This window comes from Tachysurus vachellii, chromosome 16 (assembly GCF_030014155.1).
Source record: "Tachysurus vachellii isolate PV-2020 chromosome 16, HZAU_Pvac_v1, whole genome shotgun sequence".
In the NCBI taxonomy this organism is placed as follows: Eukaryota; Metazoa; Chordata; class Actinopteri; order Siluriformes; family Bagridae; genus Tachysurus; species Tachysurus vachellii.
The window spans coordinates 3,378,567-3,395,093 of record NC_083475.1 but is presented as its reverse complement, the minus strand read 5'-3'; the positions used below and the strand labels follow the sequence as shown (position 1 = coordinate 3,395,093).

At 41.5% G+C, this 16,527-nt stretch overlaps 2 protein-coding genes across 8 annotated transcripts in view; one reads left to right on the top strand and one right to left on the bottom strand.

Moving 5' to 3' along the window:
• LOC132858830 (NACHT, LRR and PYD domains-containing protein 12-like) overlaps positions 1–16,527 on the top strand; it is a 291,009-nt gene that overhangs the window by 179,969 nt on the left and 94,513 nt on the right. The gene's annotated exons all lie outside the window — the stretch shown is intronic.
• LOC132858844 (NLR family CARD domain-containing protein 3-like) overlaps positions 14,634–16,527 on the bottom strand; it is a 50,474-nt gene continuing 48,580 nt past the window's right edge. For all 5 annotated transcript variants that reach the window (XM_060889365.1, XM_060889364.1, XM_060889363.1 and 2 more), the window contains 2 exons: positions 15,694–15,867; positions 14,634–15,049 (listed from right to left, as the gene is read on the bottom strand). In XM_060889365.1, coding sequence (XP_060745348.1) covers positions 15,043–15,049; positions 15,694–15,867 — 181 coding nt within the window. In that variant the 3' untranslated portion in view covers positions 14,634–15,042. The remainder of the gene's footprint in view (positions 15,050–15,693; positions 15,868–16,527) is intronic.

Sequence of the window (16,527 nt, the reverse complement as noted above, 5' to 3'; positions counted from 1 at the left end):
GAGCAGCGGCTCTACTCTGAGCTCCTCCCGAGTGACCGAGCTCCTCACCCTATCTCTAAGGGAGCACCCAGCCGCCCTGCGGAGGAAACTCGTTTCGGCCGCCTGTATACAGGATCTTGTCCTTTCTGTCATGACCCAAAGCTCATGACCATAGGTGAGGGTAGGAACGTAGATCGACTGGTAAATAGAGAGCTTCGCCTTGTGGCTCAGCTCCTTATTCACCACAACGGACCGGTATATCGACCGCATCACTGCAGAAGATACACCAATCTGCCTGTCGATCTCCCGCTCCATCCTTCCCTCACTCGTGAACAAGACCCCAAGATACTTAAACTCCTCCACTTGAGGCAGGAGCTCCGGTTTCCGGTTGAGAACCATGGCCTCGGACTTGGAGGTGCTGATTCTCATCCCCGCCGCTTCACACTTGGCTGCAAACCGTCCCAGAGCACGCTGAAGGTCCTGATTTGAGGAAGCCAACAGGGCAACATCATCTGCAAAAAGCAGAGACGAAATCCTGTGGTCCCCAAACCGGACTCCCTCCGGCCACCGACTGCGCCTAGAAATCCTGTCCATATAGATAATGAACAAGACAGGTGACAAAGGGCAGCCCTGCCGGAATCCAACATGCACCGGGAACAAGTCTGACTTACTGCCGGCAATGCGAACCAAACTCCTGCTCCGGTCATATAGGGACCGGACAGCACTTAGCAGAGGACCCCGGACCCCATACTCCCAGAGCACCCCCCCACAGGTCACCACGAGGGACACAGTCGAATGCCTTCTTCAGATCCACAAAGCACATGTGGACTGGTTGGGCAAACTCCCATGAACCCTCCAGCAACCTGGCGAGGGTATACAGATGGTCCAGTGTTCCACGAACGGGACGAAACCCGCATTGTTCCTCCTGAATCCGAGGTTCGACTATCGGCCGAATCCTCCTCTCCAGTACCCTGGCATAGACTTTTCCGGGGAGGCTGAGGAGTGTGATCCCCCTGTAGTTGGAACACACCCTCCGGTCCCCCTTCTTAAACAGAGGGACCACCACCCCAGTCTGCCAGTCCAGAGGCACTGTCCCCAGCCGCCACGCGACGTTGCAGAGGCGTGTCAACCAAGACAGCCCCACAACATCCAGAGACTTGAGGTACTCAGGGCGGATTTCATCCACCCCCGGTGCCTTGCCACTGAGAAGCTTCTCAACTACCTCAGTGACCTCAGCTTGGGGGATCGACGAGTCCACAACTGAGCCCTTGGCCTCTGCTTCCTCAGTGGAAGACATGTCGGTGGGGTTGAGGAGAACCTCAAAGTACTCCTTCCACCGTCCGAGGATGTCCCCAGTCGAAGTCAGCAGATTCCCACTCCCACTGTAAACAGTGTGCGCAGGGCACTGCTTCCCCCTCCTGAGGCGCCGGACGGTTTGCCAGAATTTCTTCGAGGCCAACCGATAGTCCTTCTCCATGGCCTCACCGAACTCCTCCCAGACCCGAGTTTTTTCCTCCACAACCACCTGGGCTGAAGCTCGCTTGGCCCTCCGGTACCTATCAGCTGCCTCCGGAGTCCCCCGAGCCAACCAGTCTTGATAGGACTCCTTCTTCAGCTTGACGGCATCCCTTACTTCCGGGGTCCACCACCGGGTTCGGGGATTGCCGCCACGACAGGCACTGGAGACCTTATGGCCACAGCTCAGAGTGACCGCGTTGACAATGGAGGTGGAGAACATGGTCCACTCGGACTCAATGTCTCCAACCTCTCTCGGGATCTGGTTGAAGCTCTACCGGAGGTGGGAGTTGAAGATCTCTCTGACCGGAGACTCTGTCAAACCTTCCCAGCAGACCCTCACAGTACGTTTGGGTCTGCCAAGTCTGTCCGACTTCCTCCCCCGCCATCGGATCCAACTCACCACCAGGTGGTGATCAGTTGACAGCTCCACCCCTCTCTTTACCCGAGTGTCCAAGACATACAGCCGGAGGTCAGATGAAACAACCACAAAGTCGATCATCGACCTCCGACCTAGGGTGTCCTGGTGCCATGTGTACTGAAGGACACCCTTATGCTTGAACATGGTGTTCGTTATGGACAAGCTGTGACTAGCACAGAAGTCCAATAACAGAACACCACTCGGGTTCAGGTCGGGGTATATCTTATTTTATCTTACCAGTGTGTTCTCAGCATCAGTTTCATCTGAATCTGTATATCTTGATGGTGGGACTGTGGCCCTTTTCTTAGGCAGTGGCCTGTCCATTTCATCAGAGTCCAACCGCAGGAATTCCTTAATCTTTGCATTAGTTTGAAATCGGTTGTCTGAAAAATACTTAAAAGTAGGATGAGAGGTCAGATTAAGGCACTTTACAGCCAAACCTATTTGAACCTAAGGACACTTAGTTGCTATTGTAAATATTATTTGTTAATGGTATAGTTACACATCACAACAGCTTAACATTATTGTTAGTGGACCTGACACTGTAAAAACAAAATCCATTAGAGGTTTACTTACTGCTCACAAACTTGATAGAGGCAGCGTACACTGGCCAGCCATGTTTTGGCTTTTTCCCTGTCTGTCATTCCACAGCAACTGAATAGTCAGTTTGTGGGTATCCATCCTCATCCATTTTGGTGTCATCATATTTGCGTATGGCATCAGTTTTCATCTTGCTATACAGCCCAGCATCCTCCCCACTGGACCACTGCAAACTTTCTCATCACCTTGGTAATTACAAAGATTGTGGTTTTCATTTAGATTAGATTCCACATGAAAATTTCACATTTTGGTGTCTTGCGAGTCTGACTGCAACGCATGATTTTTGCTTTGTAATTAACAGTTAATATAGACACAACGCGTTAATCTGATTAATTAGTTATGAAAAATAACACGATTAAAATATTTTAACAGTTCACTAAGTTACGTTACTTGATAGCTCTAGAGATACGTCTCAAATAAAACTAGCCTAGTTAATGGTATAATCCAAACACAACACATTTGAACAATCCTAGCACTTAGGTTATAGATTGCTAAATGCACAAACCTTAATCAACTCCGCTGCCCGAGTAAGTTAATCTTTACAACACATGAATTTTTACATTACCTTAGGCTTCTAGTGAAGCTGCTGAATAAATCTGTGCGGCACTGTTAAAAAAACGTCCCGTTTTACCGCTCCCTGTGCTTGTCCACGTGATCTGGGTTTTTATTGGATCCCGCGATGCATTTCAAACATCAACCAATCGGCGCATTTAATAGTTTATTTTTCCAAACGTCATTCGCTTGCCTACATAAGTGTTCACTGGTTTTTTTAAGTAACACACTACGCAGCAGCTAGAATGCCGAAACTGTTGCTTTCACAGTTGCCAAGGAGAAGAAAGAAAGAACTTAAGTAAAGTTGGCCGCATATTCACAGATTCGCGTTTCCCGAATCAATAACTCCTGACCTACAGTAAATGCTCTTATTACACAAATAACACCACTTTTTTATCGTAGTAATGTAGAGAGGCAGCTACAAAGCAGCTACAGCCCAATTTTCCTTAATATCAGCGTTTCTCCGCATTGGACAAAATACACAAGTCTCTATGTGCGAACACCTAAGAGACAGATTCCAAGGGACCGTCTGCAAAGTGCAAAACCCGAAAAGCAAATACAAAAAAACAGTCAATAACTTCACTGTGTTCAGTGAAAAACTTCAAATTGTGCAGTGCAGAAGCTGGTTAGAGGATGTACTGTTAAAATATCACTGAACTTTATGAGGACTGTTCATTTTCCTACAGGATTTGAAAGAGCAGTTGACAGCAATGACATTGTGAGACCATGTGTTTTCATTAATTGTGATCAGTCCAGGCCTGTTGTTTGTGAACAAATCAGAACATATTAATGTAAATAAACAAAGGTGAGTTAAATATGTTTCTAGACAGATTTACAGTAAAATGTTGAAAACTGAGGAGTTGAACATTGGCTGCATGGAATATATTTGACATTTTTATCAACGTCATTATTTATACGTGTTGGTGGTGATAAACATAAGCATAACTTTTTTGTTTTTATGTTTGTACGTTAAGAGCAGAATTACTAAACAATGTATTGTAATAAAGTTAAGAAAATGAAATTGTGATGTAGGGTTTGAAAGGAAAACAATGTTGATGCATGAAATATGCAACTGTATTCTGTAGAATATGCTTTAATAAATACTTTTTGTATTATTGTATAATTGTGCTTGTCTGTGTAGTTTAAATGATTTGTTTTATGTAAAGTTGAAAGTCTATACAATATATTGTTATTTCCCTACAGAACTCTCTCTGTATGTCAGACAACATTCTTGCAAGAATAAAAATTCAAAAAGACAATTCTCTGTTGATTTTCACTTCAGCCTCCCCTTAAATCTAGGGATTTCCATAACAAGCATAATTAATAAACTGCGCTGTTTTATACATGTCTTAAGAGTTATGGTGGACATTCATATTAAATTAGCATTATTTCCCTATGTTTGTACAGCATGAAAATACATAAGGCTTTAGTTGTATATAGGACGTATATGATTGAAGTACATTACGTATATTACGTAGTTCACTACAGAGTTCACTAATGAGTTCACTACTACTGAGTTCACTACTGAGGTCATCACTACTGAGCTCACTAATGGGTTCACTAATGAGTTTACTACTGAGTTCACTATTGGGGACATTATGTAGTGCACTACAGAGTTCACTAATGAGTTCACTACTGAGGTCAATATAAAATTCACTACTGGAGTTATTGACATATGTCATGAACAAACAGAGTTCACTACTGAGGTCATTACAAAGTTCACTAATGAGTTCACTACTGAGTTCAATATAAAGTTCACTACTGGGGTCATTGACATATGCCATGGACATACAGTGGGGCAAAAAAGTATTTAGTCAGCCACCAATTGTGCAAGTTCTCCCACTTAAATAGATGAGAGAGACCTGTAATTTTCATCATAGGTACACTTCCACTATGAGAGACAGAATTGGGGAAAGAATCCAGGAAATCACATTGTAGGATTTTTAATGAAGTAATTGGTAAATTCCTCAGTAAAATAAGTATTTGTTAGTGATGTTACCAGTGATACCGAAGCTCCAAGGTGTGTGTCAAAAAAATGAACCGATTTTCATTGAAGCTTGATTCGTTCTGGCAAAATCACGTGACCAATGACGTCCCGCCTGTCCGTGTGGGGGGGCCGGCCCGCCTGTCCGTGTGGGGGAGCCGGCCCGCCTGTCCGTGTGGGCGTCTCTGTGTGGTTGTGTGTGCTTCTCTGTGTGGTTGTGTGTGCGTGCTTTTCTGTGCGCTTCTGTGTGCGTGCTTCTGTGTGTGTGCTTGCGTGCGTGCTTCTGTCTACGTGCTTCTCTGCGCGGTTGTGTGCGCGCGCTTCTCTGCGCGGTTGTGTGCGCGCGCTTCTTTGCGCGGTTGTGTGCGCGCGCTTCTCTGCGCGGTTGTGTGCGCGCGCTTCTTTGCGCGGTTGTGTGCGCGCGCTTCTCTGCGCGGTTGTGTGCGCGCGCTTCTCTGCGCGGTTGTGTGTGCGCGCGGTTGTGTGTGCGCGCTTCTCTGCGCGGTTGTGTGTGCGCGCTTCTCTGCGCGGTTGTGTGTGCGCGCTTCTCTGCGCGGTTGTGTGTGCGCGCTTCTCTGTGCGTTTAAGCATGCTTCTCTGTGCGCGCTTCTCTGTGCGCGCTTCTGTGTGTTTGTGTGTGCTTCTGTGTGCGTGCTTCTCTGTTCGCTTCTGTGTGTGCGTGCTTCTCTGTGCGTTTCTGTGTGTGTGCGTGCTTCTCTGTGCGTTTCTGTGTGTGCTTCTCTGTGCGTTTCTGTGTGTGTGCGTGCTTCTCTGTGCGCTTCTTTGCGTGTTTGTATGCTTCCGTGTGTGTTTGTCTGTGCACAGAGAAGCACGCACACACAGTTTGTGTGTGCTTCTCTATGTGCTTCTGTGAGCATGCTTCTGTGAGCATGCTTCTGTGAGCATGCTTCTGTGAGCGTGCTTCTGTGAGCGTGCTTCTGTGAGTGTGCTTCTGTGAGTGTGCTTCTCTGTGCCCTTCTGTGTGTGTTTCTCTGTGCCCTTCTGTGTGTGTTTGTGCATGTTTCTATGTGCGCTTATGTGTGCATGCTTCTCTGTGTGCCCGTCTCTGTGTGCACGAGATTTTGTGTTTGTATCTCTCTGTTTGTTTGGTGAATGTTCCCAAAAGTGACAAGTTCACAGATACAGAGTACACACCTGTAGAATGAGTACTACCTTGACAATTATTGTCTGGCTTCAATTGCTTCAAGGTCTGTGATGCAATAGAATTCTAGATCCCATTTTGAATAATGCCTTGTTCAGCACCATTGTTTACTGTTGTGTTGTTTATCCTAAATGTGACCAATAGCATAAGAACCATAAGGTATAAATTCCTAATTTTGATAATTAAACTGAGAATGATTACGCCACCCCCACTTTAAAGACTTAGTGGGAGGAAATGAGACAACCAGCTCAAGCAATTCAAATGAATGAATTAGAAGCCAGAGTACAAAGGAGTTTACAATTTATTCAACAGCGATGGTAAAATACAAGCTCCACATATACAAAGACTGTCAACAGCTTGCCTACTGGTTCAGATTTAAACTCCCACTGGGCATAAAGGAATGAGTTCTAGCATTACTAAAAAAATAAACACGCAATAAAAATCACATCAAAATTAAACCTGTATGAAAAATATTTCAATCGCACCTCAAATCCAAAAAATAAACAAATAAGAAAACACCCAATACACAATAACTCAATTCCTACACAAACCCACAGCGCAAACCCAGGTAGAGGGAGATTTTATGCCCAAATCAAACTTATTAAAACAGGAGCGTATAATTCCCCGTTGTATTTTATCGTGTGTAATGATGTCAAGAAATACAAAAAATGAAAAAGAAAATAAATTAAAAATACAAAAGGAAAGAAACAGTGGTTGCCTAGTCAACAGCCAAAAGTACTCCTATAAATAAAAACACCTTTAATACATTTCAATTAAAACAAAGCATCAAATATACAAGGTATAAGACAAATCCAAATTACATACCTCCTTTTAAAACAGCCAGATCAACCTGGCTGCCCATTTTGAAGAGAAGCTTTTCCCCTTTGTCCAATATACAATTACATTTTAACATTACCATCTCTCCATATTACACAATAAAACCCCACACTTCGATGAGAATAAAAGCAGCATTGTTACCTGACTGATGATATCAGGTGCTATTGAGCAATTGATTTATTTGTTACACATCCTGTTCTGGAAAGCTGTGCGTCGGAATGAAACAATAGTTTTTTTAAGAAGATCGTGTAATGGACTAGTTGCAGCAGTCCTTCCAACGCACACACATACCAGAGGGAATGAGATCAAACGATAGTTTCTCAGAGTTGCGAGACTTTAAACACCTGTGTAATTATCCTACCCACCCTCTTTATAAAGCGAAAGTAGTCTCATTCCGGTCACATAAATTAGTGTTTTTTTTGTCACTAAGGGGTATTTAGCTTAGCATTTAGCTAAAACTAAAATGCCCACTTGTTTTTCACTAAGCACAGCACACAATTTGACAACTTTCATCTCTTACACTCTTACACTTAGTATGCCATAGTTTTCAATGATTTTTTTTTCTTTTAAATACTTCAGTGTTTATATTTTTTCAATCAGTAGCTATAAAATACAACAGGGTGGGTCGTGGCCTGGCTCAAGTCACCTTACCCTCAGGTCGATTTGTAGTTTCAATTCACTATCAGGCTCAGATATGATCGGCGCCATTTGCCTGGCTTCAAAAGCTTCGTCTGTGATGTCATAGAATTCTAGCTCCCGTTTAAATAATGCCTTGTGCAGCATCATTGTTATTGCTTACTGTCATGCTCCCTATTCTAGCTCCCGTTTAAATAATGCCTTGTGCAGCATTATTGTTATTGCTTACTGTCATGTTTATCTCAAATTAGTGTTTTTTATCATTAAAGAGTATTTAGTTTAACATTTAGCTTAAACTAGAATGCCCCCTTGTTTTTCACTAAGCAGAGCACAGAATCCGAATCGGATTTATTGGCCAAGTGTGTTGACACACACAAGGAATTTAGTTCCAGCAGCTTGTGACTCTCAAAGGTACAGACATAACACTATACTATACAAGCTAAACAAGAAAACAATGCAGACAATGAGATACAATATAAACAGGATGAGTATAAGATATGAATATAGAATGAATATAGAATGTAAGCGATCAGTTGTGTACATAGTGTGGGAGTGCAAATAGCAATATTGTGCAATATTATGCTTTTGTACAATATACAGCAGCAGAAGTGTGTAATATATATAATATATAGATGATTTGATGATTGACAGTCCTGATAATGCAGTACTTATGATAATAAGCAGTGAATATAATTATGGTGAGTTGTTGATCAGGGTGATTGCCTGGGGAAAGAAACTGTTCCTGTGTCTGGCAGTTTTAGTAAGCAAGGTTCTGTAGCACCTGCCAGAAGGGGGGAGCTGGAAGAGGTTGTGTCCAGGGTGCGAAGGGTCAGTAGTGATTTTTCCTGCCGGTTTCTGGTTCTTGTGTCGTACAAGTCCTGGATAGTGGGCAGGGGGGCGGCAATTTTTTTTCTGCTGTTTTTACTGTGCGTTGCAGTCTGTTTCTGTCCTGTTTTGTTGCTGCACCAAACTAGATGGTGATGGATGTGCACAGGACAGATTCAATGACTGCAGTGTAGAACAGCATTAACAGCTCCTGTGGCAGACCATACTTCCTTAATTGGTGTAGAAAGTACATCCTCTGCTGGGCCTTTTTGATGATGGTGTTTATGTTGCACTCCCATTTCAGGTCTTGGGAAATGGTAGTGCCCAGAAACTTGAAGGCCTCCACAGATGACACCGGGCTGTTGGATATTGTGAGAGGGAGTAGTGTTGAGGGGTTTTTCCTAAAGTCCACAAACATCTCCACAGTTTTGAGGGTGTTTAGCTCTAGACTGTTCTGACTGCACCATAGCACCAGCCGTTCAACCTCCTGCCGGTATGCAGACTCATCGCCATCTTGGATGAGACCCATGAGCATAGTATCATCTGCAAATTTCGGGAGTTTAACAGTTTGGTCACTTGAAGTGCAGTCATTAGTGTATAAATGTACAGTATAGGGAGAATAACAGTGGGGAGAGGACACATCCCTGTGGAGCACCAGTGCTGATTGTCCGAATGCTGGAGGTGACACCTCCCAGTCTCACCTGTTGTTTCCTGTCTGTCAGGAAGCTGGTGATCCACTGACAGATGGAAGGGGGTACAGTGAGCCTTAGCAGTTTGGAGTGGAGAATTTCCGGAATTATAGTATTAAACACAGAACTAAAGTCAACAAACAGAATCCGGGAATATGTTCATGGGCAGTCCAGGTGTTGCAGAATGTAGTGCAGTCGAATGTAGACTGCGTCGTCCAATGATCTGTTTTCACGGTAGGCAAACTGTAGGGGATCCAGCATCTGTTCTGTGACAGTCTTTAGGTGGGCCAAGTCCAGCTGTTCAAAGGTCTTCATGACAACAGATGTCAGAGCGACAGGCCTGTAGTCATTTAGTCCAGTGATGGAGGGTTTCTTGGGGACCGGGATGATTGTGGAGAGTTTAAAGCAGGAGGGGACTTCACACAGCTCCAGAGATCTGTTGAAGATATGGGTGAAGATAGGAGCCAGTTGATCAGCACATACTTTGAGACAGGAGGGGGAGACCCCGTCTAGGCCGGGGGCTTTCCTTGTCTTCTGTCTCTGAAAGAGCCGATTCACATCCTCTTCACAAATCGTGAGTGCAACTTGATTGCTGGGAGGAGTTGTTAATGGTGTTCCCAGAGGTGTGATGTCAGTCAGTGAGCTGGGTTGGATGGGAGATGTGAAGATATTGCTCTCAAACCTGCAGTTGAAGGTGTTGAGGTCGTCAGCCAGGTCTTTGTTTGCTTCAGTGGGAGATGGGGGACGACTCTTGTAGTTTGTGATGTCTTGCAGGCCTTTCCACACTGATGCAGGGTTGTTATCTGAAAACCTGCTTTTCAGCTTTTCAGAGTAGCTTCTTTTGATTATTCTGATCTCCTTCGTCAGTAGGTTCCTGACCTGCTTATACAGAGTTTTGTCCCTCCCTCTGTAGGCATCTTCCTTGGCTTGTTGAAGTTTTTTTGACAGCTTTCATCTCTTACACTCTTCCACTTAGTATGCCATAGTTGACAATGATTTTTTTCTTTTAAACACTTCAGTGTTTATATTTTTTCAGTCAGTAGCTATAAAATACAACAGTGTGGGTGGTGGCCTGGCTCAAGTCACCTTACCCTCAGGTAGACACAGGTCACGAAATGTAATCTATTTGATTCGTGTTCGTGGAGACGAATTTCCCTTTTTTTTTCGTGTCACTCAGCACAACTTTCGATCTAATGTATTTCAATAGGTGGACTCTCTAAATCTATTAAACATATTTGGGTTCATTTAATTGTTGTCCAAAACATTTTAAGAAGAAATAATGAAGGAGAATATTTTAAAAGGGGGTCCAAAGAACTTTTACAAAAAAACTTTTTACAAAACATGTATGTCTAAACATATTGTGAAATCTTAATTTCATTTCTATGGGGAAAAAACTAGCGTCATGGTTCTTTTTCCAGAAATTGTATACTTGATGGACCATTTTTCTCCTTGTTATATTTTAAAAAGTTATATAATTTCATTTTGCACTTCCATGTAGATATTCACATGTTTATTCTCTGATTTGCAGAACAATAGCATCGATATTGTGCATGAATGCATCCTAAAGGGACTTTGTGTGTACTTGAATAAAGATCCGGAGAAGCTGGTGAAGGAATACATGGCATGTTGTTATACCTTTAGCTTCAGTAAGGGAATAGTCTCTGTGATAATTTGTAATGATACGTTGTGAGATTGAGGATCCATTTGCACGCTTTATTAAAACACGAGGTCGAGGAGCCAGTTTATCTGGGTGAGCTTTCTACTATCTAGTCAATCAAACACATGGCCTTGTTTTACAACACTGTTTCATCTGAGGGGTCATAAAACCCCTTTTTTAAAAATAATTATCTACTATCTAGTCAATCGAACATATGGCCTTGTTTTAATTACTTCTCACCTACTTGAAGCAGACACAATGGTGTTGAACAATATGAAAGATGGGATGGTGGGAGGGAAAAGGGGGCTCTTTAACTACTTTGGGTCAAGCAATATATCAATACAATCATTAACATTATTATGAACTTTTAACCTAAAATCATGACTTACATCTGTCAGATCAAAGGTATGACCTTTGACCCATTCCTATCAGTAAACATTATATATTTACAGTCATAAACCTTTAATTTATGATTTTATTGGGGGCAATAAAACTGTCAAAATAGGATAATTGATTATGACCTACATTGCTCTCTGACTTCAACACAGTGAAAGTAGGCCAAATCTCCTGGTTAAATGTTGATTAATGTAGTGCTTAAAGTTTAAAAATGAATAACAAATGAGCAAAAACAATGCTTCCGAGTGGCAGAAAAAAACGTGGTGCAGACACAAATGATGCTTCCACTTGGTGGAACTCAGCGGTGAGCGAAGGGTCCAGGATGTCCCTTGCCCTCACCCAAGAGCGTTCCTCCGGCCCGTACCCCTCCCAGTCGACCAGATATTTGAGGTGACCTCCCTGGTGTCCAGTAGGCTGTGGACCTGGTAAGCCTTTTCGTTGCTGACCAACAGGGGCGGTGGCAACGGTGGGTCGGCAGCCTCCTCTCACTCCCCTCTCGGACCGTCGGCGGGCTTAAGCAGCGAAACATGAAACGTTAGAGAGATACGCTAAGTGGATGGTAGCACCAGGCGGTACGACACAGGGTTTACCTGTTTGACGATTTTGAATGGGCCTAGGGCTGAGCTTTCTGCAGGGGAGGCAGAGCCGAAGGTCACAGGTGAAGAGCTCCGTTGTGAACTGCGAGGTGGCAGCTGGATCACTTTGTGGCGAAGTCTTCTGTAATGATACGTCGTGAGATTGAGGATCCATTTGCACGCTTTATTAAAACACTCGTAGTACAACAGGCTTGGGTCAGAATCGGCAAGCACAACAACATAGACGAGGCAGAGATCAGAGTCAATAACACGGGCAGAAGGTCAGGGCAGGCGGCAGACAATCGTAAGACAGATCAAAACAGAACAAAGTAAAAAACCAGGAAGACACAGGAAACAAACGCTCAGACCAATAGCTGTGGCAAATCGAGACTTCGCACAGAAGTCAAGTTCAAGGCTGCTTATATGGGAAGTGGGTGATTGGAACCAGGTGGCGGTGTAATCAGTCTCGGTGAGTGGGTGCTGGGAGTGTAGTCCAGGAGCTGCTAATACTCAGGTGAAGGTTCCCTCTGGTGGCGATCGGGGGACGAGGCAGGTGCTTCAGCCATGACATAATTCAAGGGTTTTCCTTGTGGGTCACATCAGTTTAAAATATGCATAAGAGGCATTTTAAAGATCTGGTTATATTTTTTTTGATAATTTAACTGTTAGCTGTTGTACATTAATATGTTTAACATGTTATGAAAAGGGACTTAATTAAGGGATGGGTGGGATGTAATTAACATCAGGGTTTAAAAGAACTGATTATTTTTTTATAGGCAGATGGTGTAAGCAGACACACAGCCACGGAAGAGACCCTCTTTGGCATCTATATTATTCGACATGAAGGTGATGAGCTAAGTGATCCCCCAGAGGATGTGGGAGTCATTCTAGAGGGGGTGACTATACTCTATATATGGGGAATTTACCTTTTGCATTGGCTATATTGCTTGCCTTAGTGTATTCTTTAAATCTATGCGACCCTCCAGAACATATACATACATTTGAAGCTTTGCAGAAAATAATCTTAGAGCTGAATGGGAACAGGCTTTCTGCAAAAATACTGGCTCTTAAAACAATTCTGTTGCCTTGAACATTGTCCACTTGAAGTAAAGTGAATATTATCCAATCATCCCTTTGTTACAGTCTTAAGTGTCTCGTGTATATCCACTCGGAGGCATTAACCAGTTTGGTTCTTTTATTAAACTCTTGGAACCTATACTCATATAAAACAACACTGAACATGTGCATCATCTCCAAAAACTCTCTTTTAACTCGTCCTGCTGGTCTCTGGCCTCTATCACTCTCTGAGGCCCCCTAACAGGTAGGTGTTGTAACATACTAATATGTAATACCCTGACATTAAGTTCACTGAAATATTATGGGACAGTTCTAATTATTTGAGGTGGGGTGCTATAAAACAGTTGAAAATTTAAATGTACATGCAGTATTTCTGTTTCAGGCAACAGGCTTCCTTTTCAGGCAGTGACCTCAAGGAATGCTGGGTATGGGTCATGAAGCATTGGACAAGAAGCCTTCCCCTTACTGCAATCTCTTGGATTACAATTGACAATAGTACAAATTGACCAAGTAACCAAGTCTATTGTAAGAGAGTGCATGGAAGCTGCCCAGCATGAACAAGAAGGTGCCTACAGACTAGCTCAATCAGGGAGTTGAGGTTACTAAATACTGCTTCTTGTCCCCAATGTCACCTGAAATTCCTGGCTTATTGACAGGGTCTATATACAGTCCTCAAGAGAATGGGACCTGTCAATTACCACCTGCAACAGCATGCAGACACCCAAATATACCTTGTCAATTTATTAAAAAAATGGAGTGAGTCTATGCCAGTGGTGTCTGATTCACCCCAACAGATCCAACCAATCTCACTCCATCGCAGCAGCAGGATCTGACCGATTTGGTGGACAAGTTCACCGATGTGTTCTCCTCCACAATTGGCCTCATGCACCTGCTCACAACAAAATCAAGATCTCTTAGTAGTAGTGATGAGACAGCAGCCATATGGGTTCCCTGAAGCCTGTCATCATGTCTATACAGGAAGAAGTTGGCCAGACACTTCAGCTATCTGAAGTGAACTTGGGCTCTGCAGCAACAGAGACACAGGCAGCACTAGTATTGCTTTATAGGCTTAAAAACAATTAATTGCACAATACATCAAGTTGTAATGACAGTTAAATAAATGTAATAACATTTTAATGTAATGTTATTACATTGACCAGTTTTGGTCAATTCTGAAATTCAGCATTGAATTTTTTAAAAACAATTATCTTTATTAAAAACATGTTTCTCTTCAGAAATACATTCTGCAACTATATACTTGTGTTAGACATAAATTTATTTTTGAAGAACTATATTTATATAGATTATATATTTGAAGAACAAAAGTACAGAATATACAGAATATTCTACAGAAATATCTATACATAATATTAATTTTACACAACAAAAATAATTACACTGTATTTATGTATTTTATTCCTTCTAAATGTTGTATTTATACAAGGCATTTTAAGTACCTTTATACAATATAATTTTAGTTATGTATCCAGTAAAATAGCTATAAGTATACATGTGTAAAAAGTGTAAATTATAAATAGTAAATTTATAATAATAATAATAGTAAATTACAAATAATAAATCACACAAACATTAAAATCACAAACCATGAAAACTACATTATACAACAGTTAGTGTTGGATCATTAATTTGATTTGATTAGAAGAGTTGTGATAGTTAGTATAACATGACTGAAACATTAATTACCCAAAGGACAAAGTGATAACTTGTAGTGAGTCTCCTATGGGCTTCATCAGATAAACTCCTCAGATAAACTCCAATCTTATCAGGTGAGAAATCCACCAATGTCCTGAAACTGTTCCTGTCCATTTTATTTCTCTTCCAGTGACTGGGTTCAGCTCAAGTTCATGTGGATTTTTACCTGTTGTTCCAAATAATCCCTCAGGTTTTTATGGGATTGAAGTCCAGGGAATTTTATCCAGGGATCAGAGGTCATTATAAACTCAGTGTAGAATTGTGTTTAGTCTGATTCACTGTACATGATGAACACACATGTCTCACGTCTCTGAGTCTGTTTAATGTGTTAGAACTAAATGAGTGATGTGTTAATAAACATGTTCTCTATTCTCCATCATGGTAATGCAGGAACACTGGAGTCTTCATCACACACAGATATTCATTAGACCCTGAATATGAAAGAAAAACATGTGAATTAATCAACACACTGTGGACTGTGGTGCTTAATGTTTCTGTTGGAGCAGAGATGATTGCATGCTGTTGATCATGATCATCTCCTGTTTATAATGAATCATTCAACATTTCTTCATTCTTACTAACATCTGTGTTCTAACATTTAACTAGAACAAATGAGAACTTCCACAAGTTCTAACAGGATAATGAGCAGATCTTTACCCATCACATCACTGCTCTTATCCAATCACAGGAGCTTTTTTAAATAACAAACACTACTGTGTAATTAAGATCTTATTCTACATTTATATCTAAAGTGCAGACTTTAAGAACAAACTGAGGTGAATTTTACAGGAATGACAGAAGACACAATGTTCATTAACAATCACTCTCATGAACTTATTTGTGACTTTTGGAAAACTGTCTGAATCCCTGTTTTCTGCCTTCACATGAATTTTACATCAACACACTTTACTGAACACAAAACAGCATTAAAGAGAATCGTTAGAAAAATTCTGATTAAACAGAATATAGTGACATTTTCTAATCTGTTAATCTGAAAGTTATTGAAGAGAAATGTAATGTGTATCAGTGTGTAATGATAATGAGGTTAAACTTTTATTAAAAGGTCATTACTCACCTCAGTATCTGTAGTTTGTAATGTTTATCATCCTTAAGGTCAGAGAGCAGCTTCTTTCCTGAGTCTCCTAGATTATTATCAGACAGATTCAGTTCTCTCAGGTGTGAGGGGTTTGATCTCAGAGCTGAAGTCAGAGCAGCACAGCCTTCATCTGAGACAGCACACACACACAACCTGTAGAGAGACACAATGACACACTCTTCACTCTTTATTTATTTATTTATTTATTTATTTATTTATTTATTTATTTATTTATTTATTTATTCAATTTCTTTATTCATTTGTTTATTTATTTGTTTGATTGTTTGTATGTTTTTCATCATATAATGTAAGAAACATGAATGTAACTTTGTGCTGCAGATCATTTTATTATTTCAGTTTTACATTTTATTTCACTGTAAAGATCTTTGCTACAATTACACATGTAAACTTTTTTAGCTAAACAACCTTAAATCCACAACTAGTATTTTTGTAAGAAAACTAACTAACTAGTCATCTAAATGAATAAATCACTTCAAAAAGCTTTCACTGATGATTAAATCACATCCAGTTTTAGAAGATTTTAGAAATGAGAAGAGAAAAGAAAACCTTCTTTTAGCAGTTAACAATTTAACATTATTGATCAAATCTGTGGCAAATAAATCAGACGTGTAAAACAGGAAGTCCTCATTCATCTAAATCCACATTCACATACTACTCATTAACACAGTGATAAGTGTTAGTCTGGTAGTTACATCTCCTCAGTCCTCAGATACAATGTGGGATTATTAATTATCATCTGACTGCAAGTCGAGATTTCTACAGAGAAAAGTGAAAAAAGGAGCACAGTGAGGG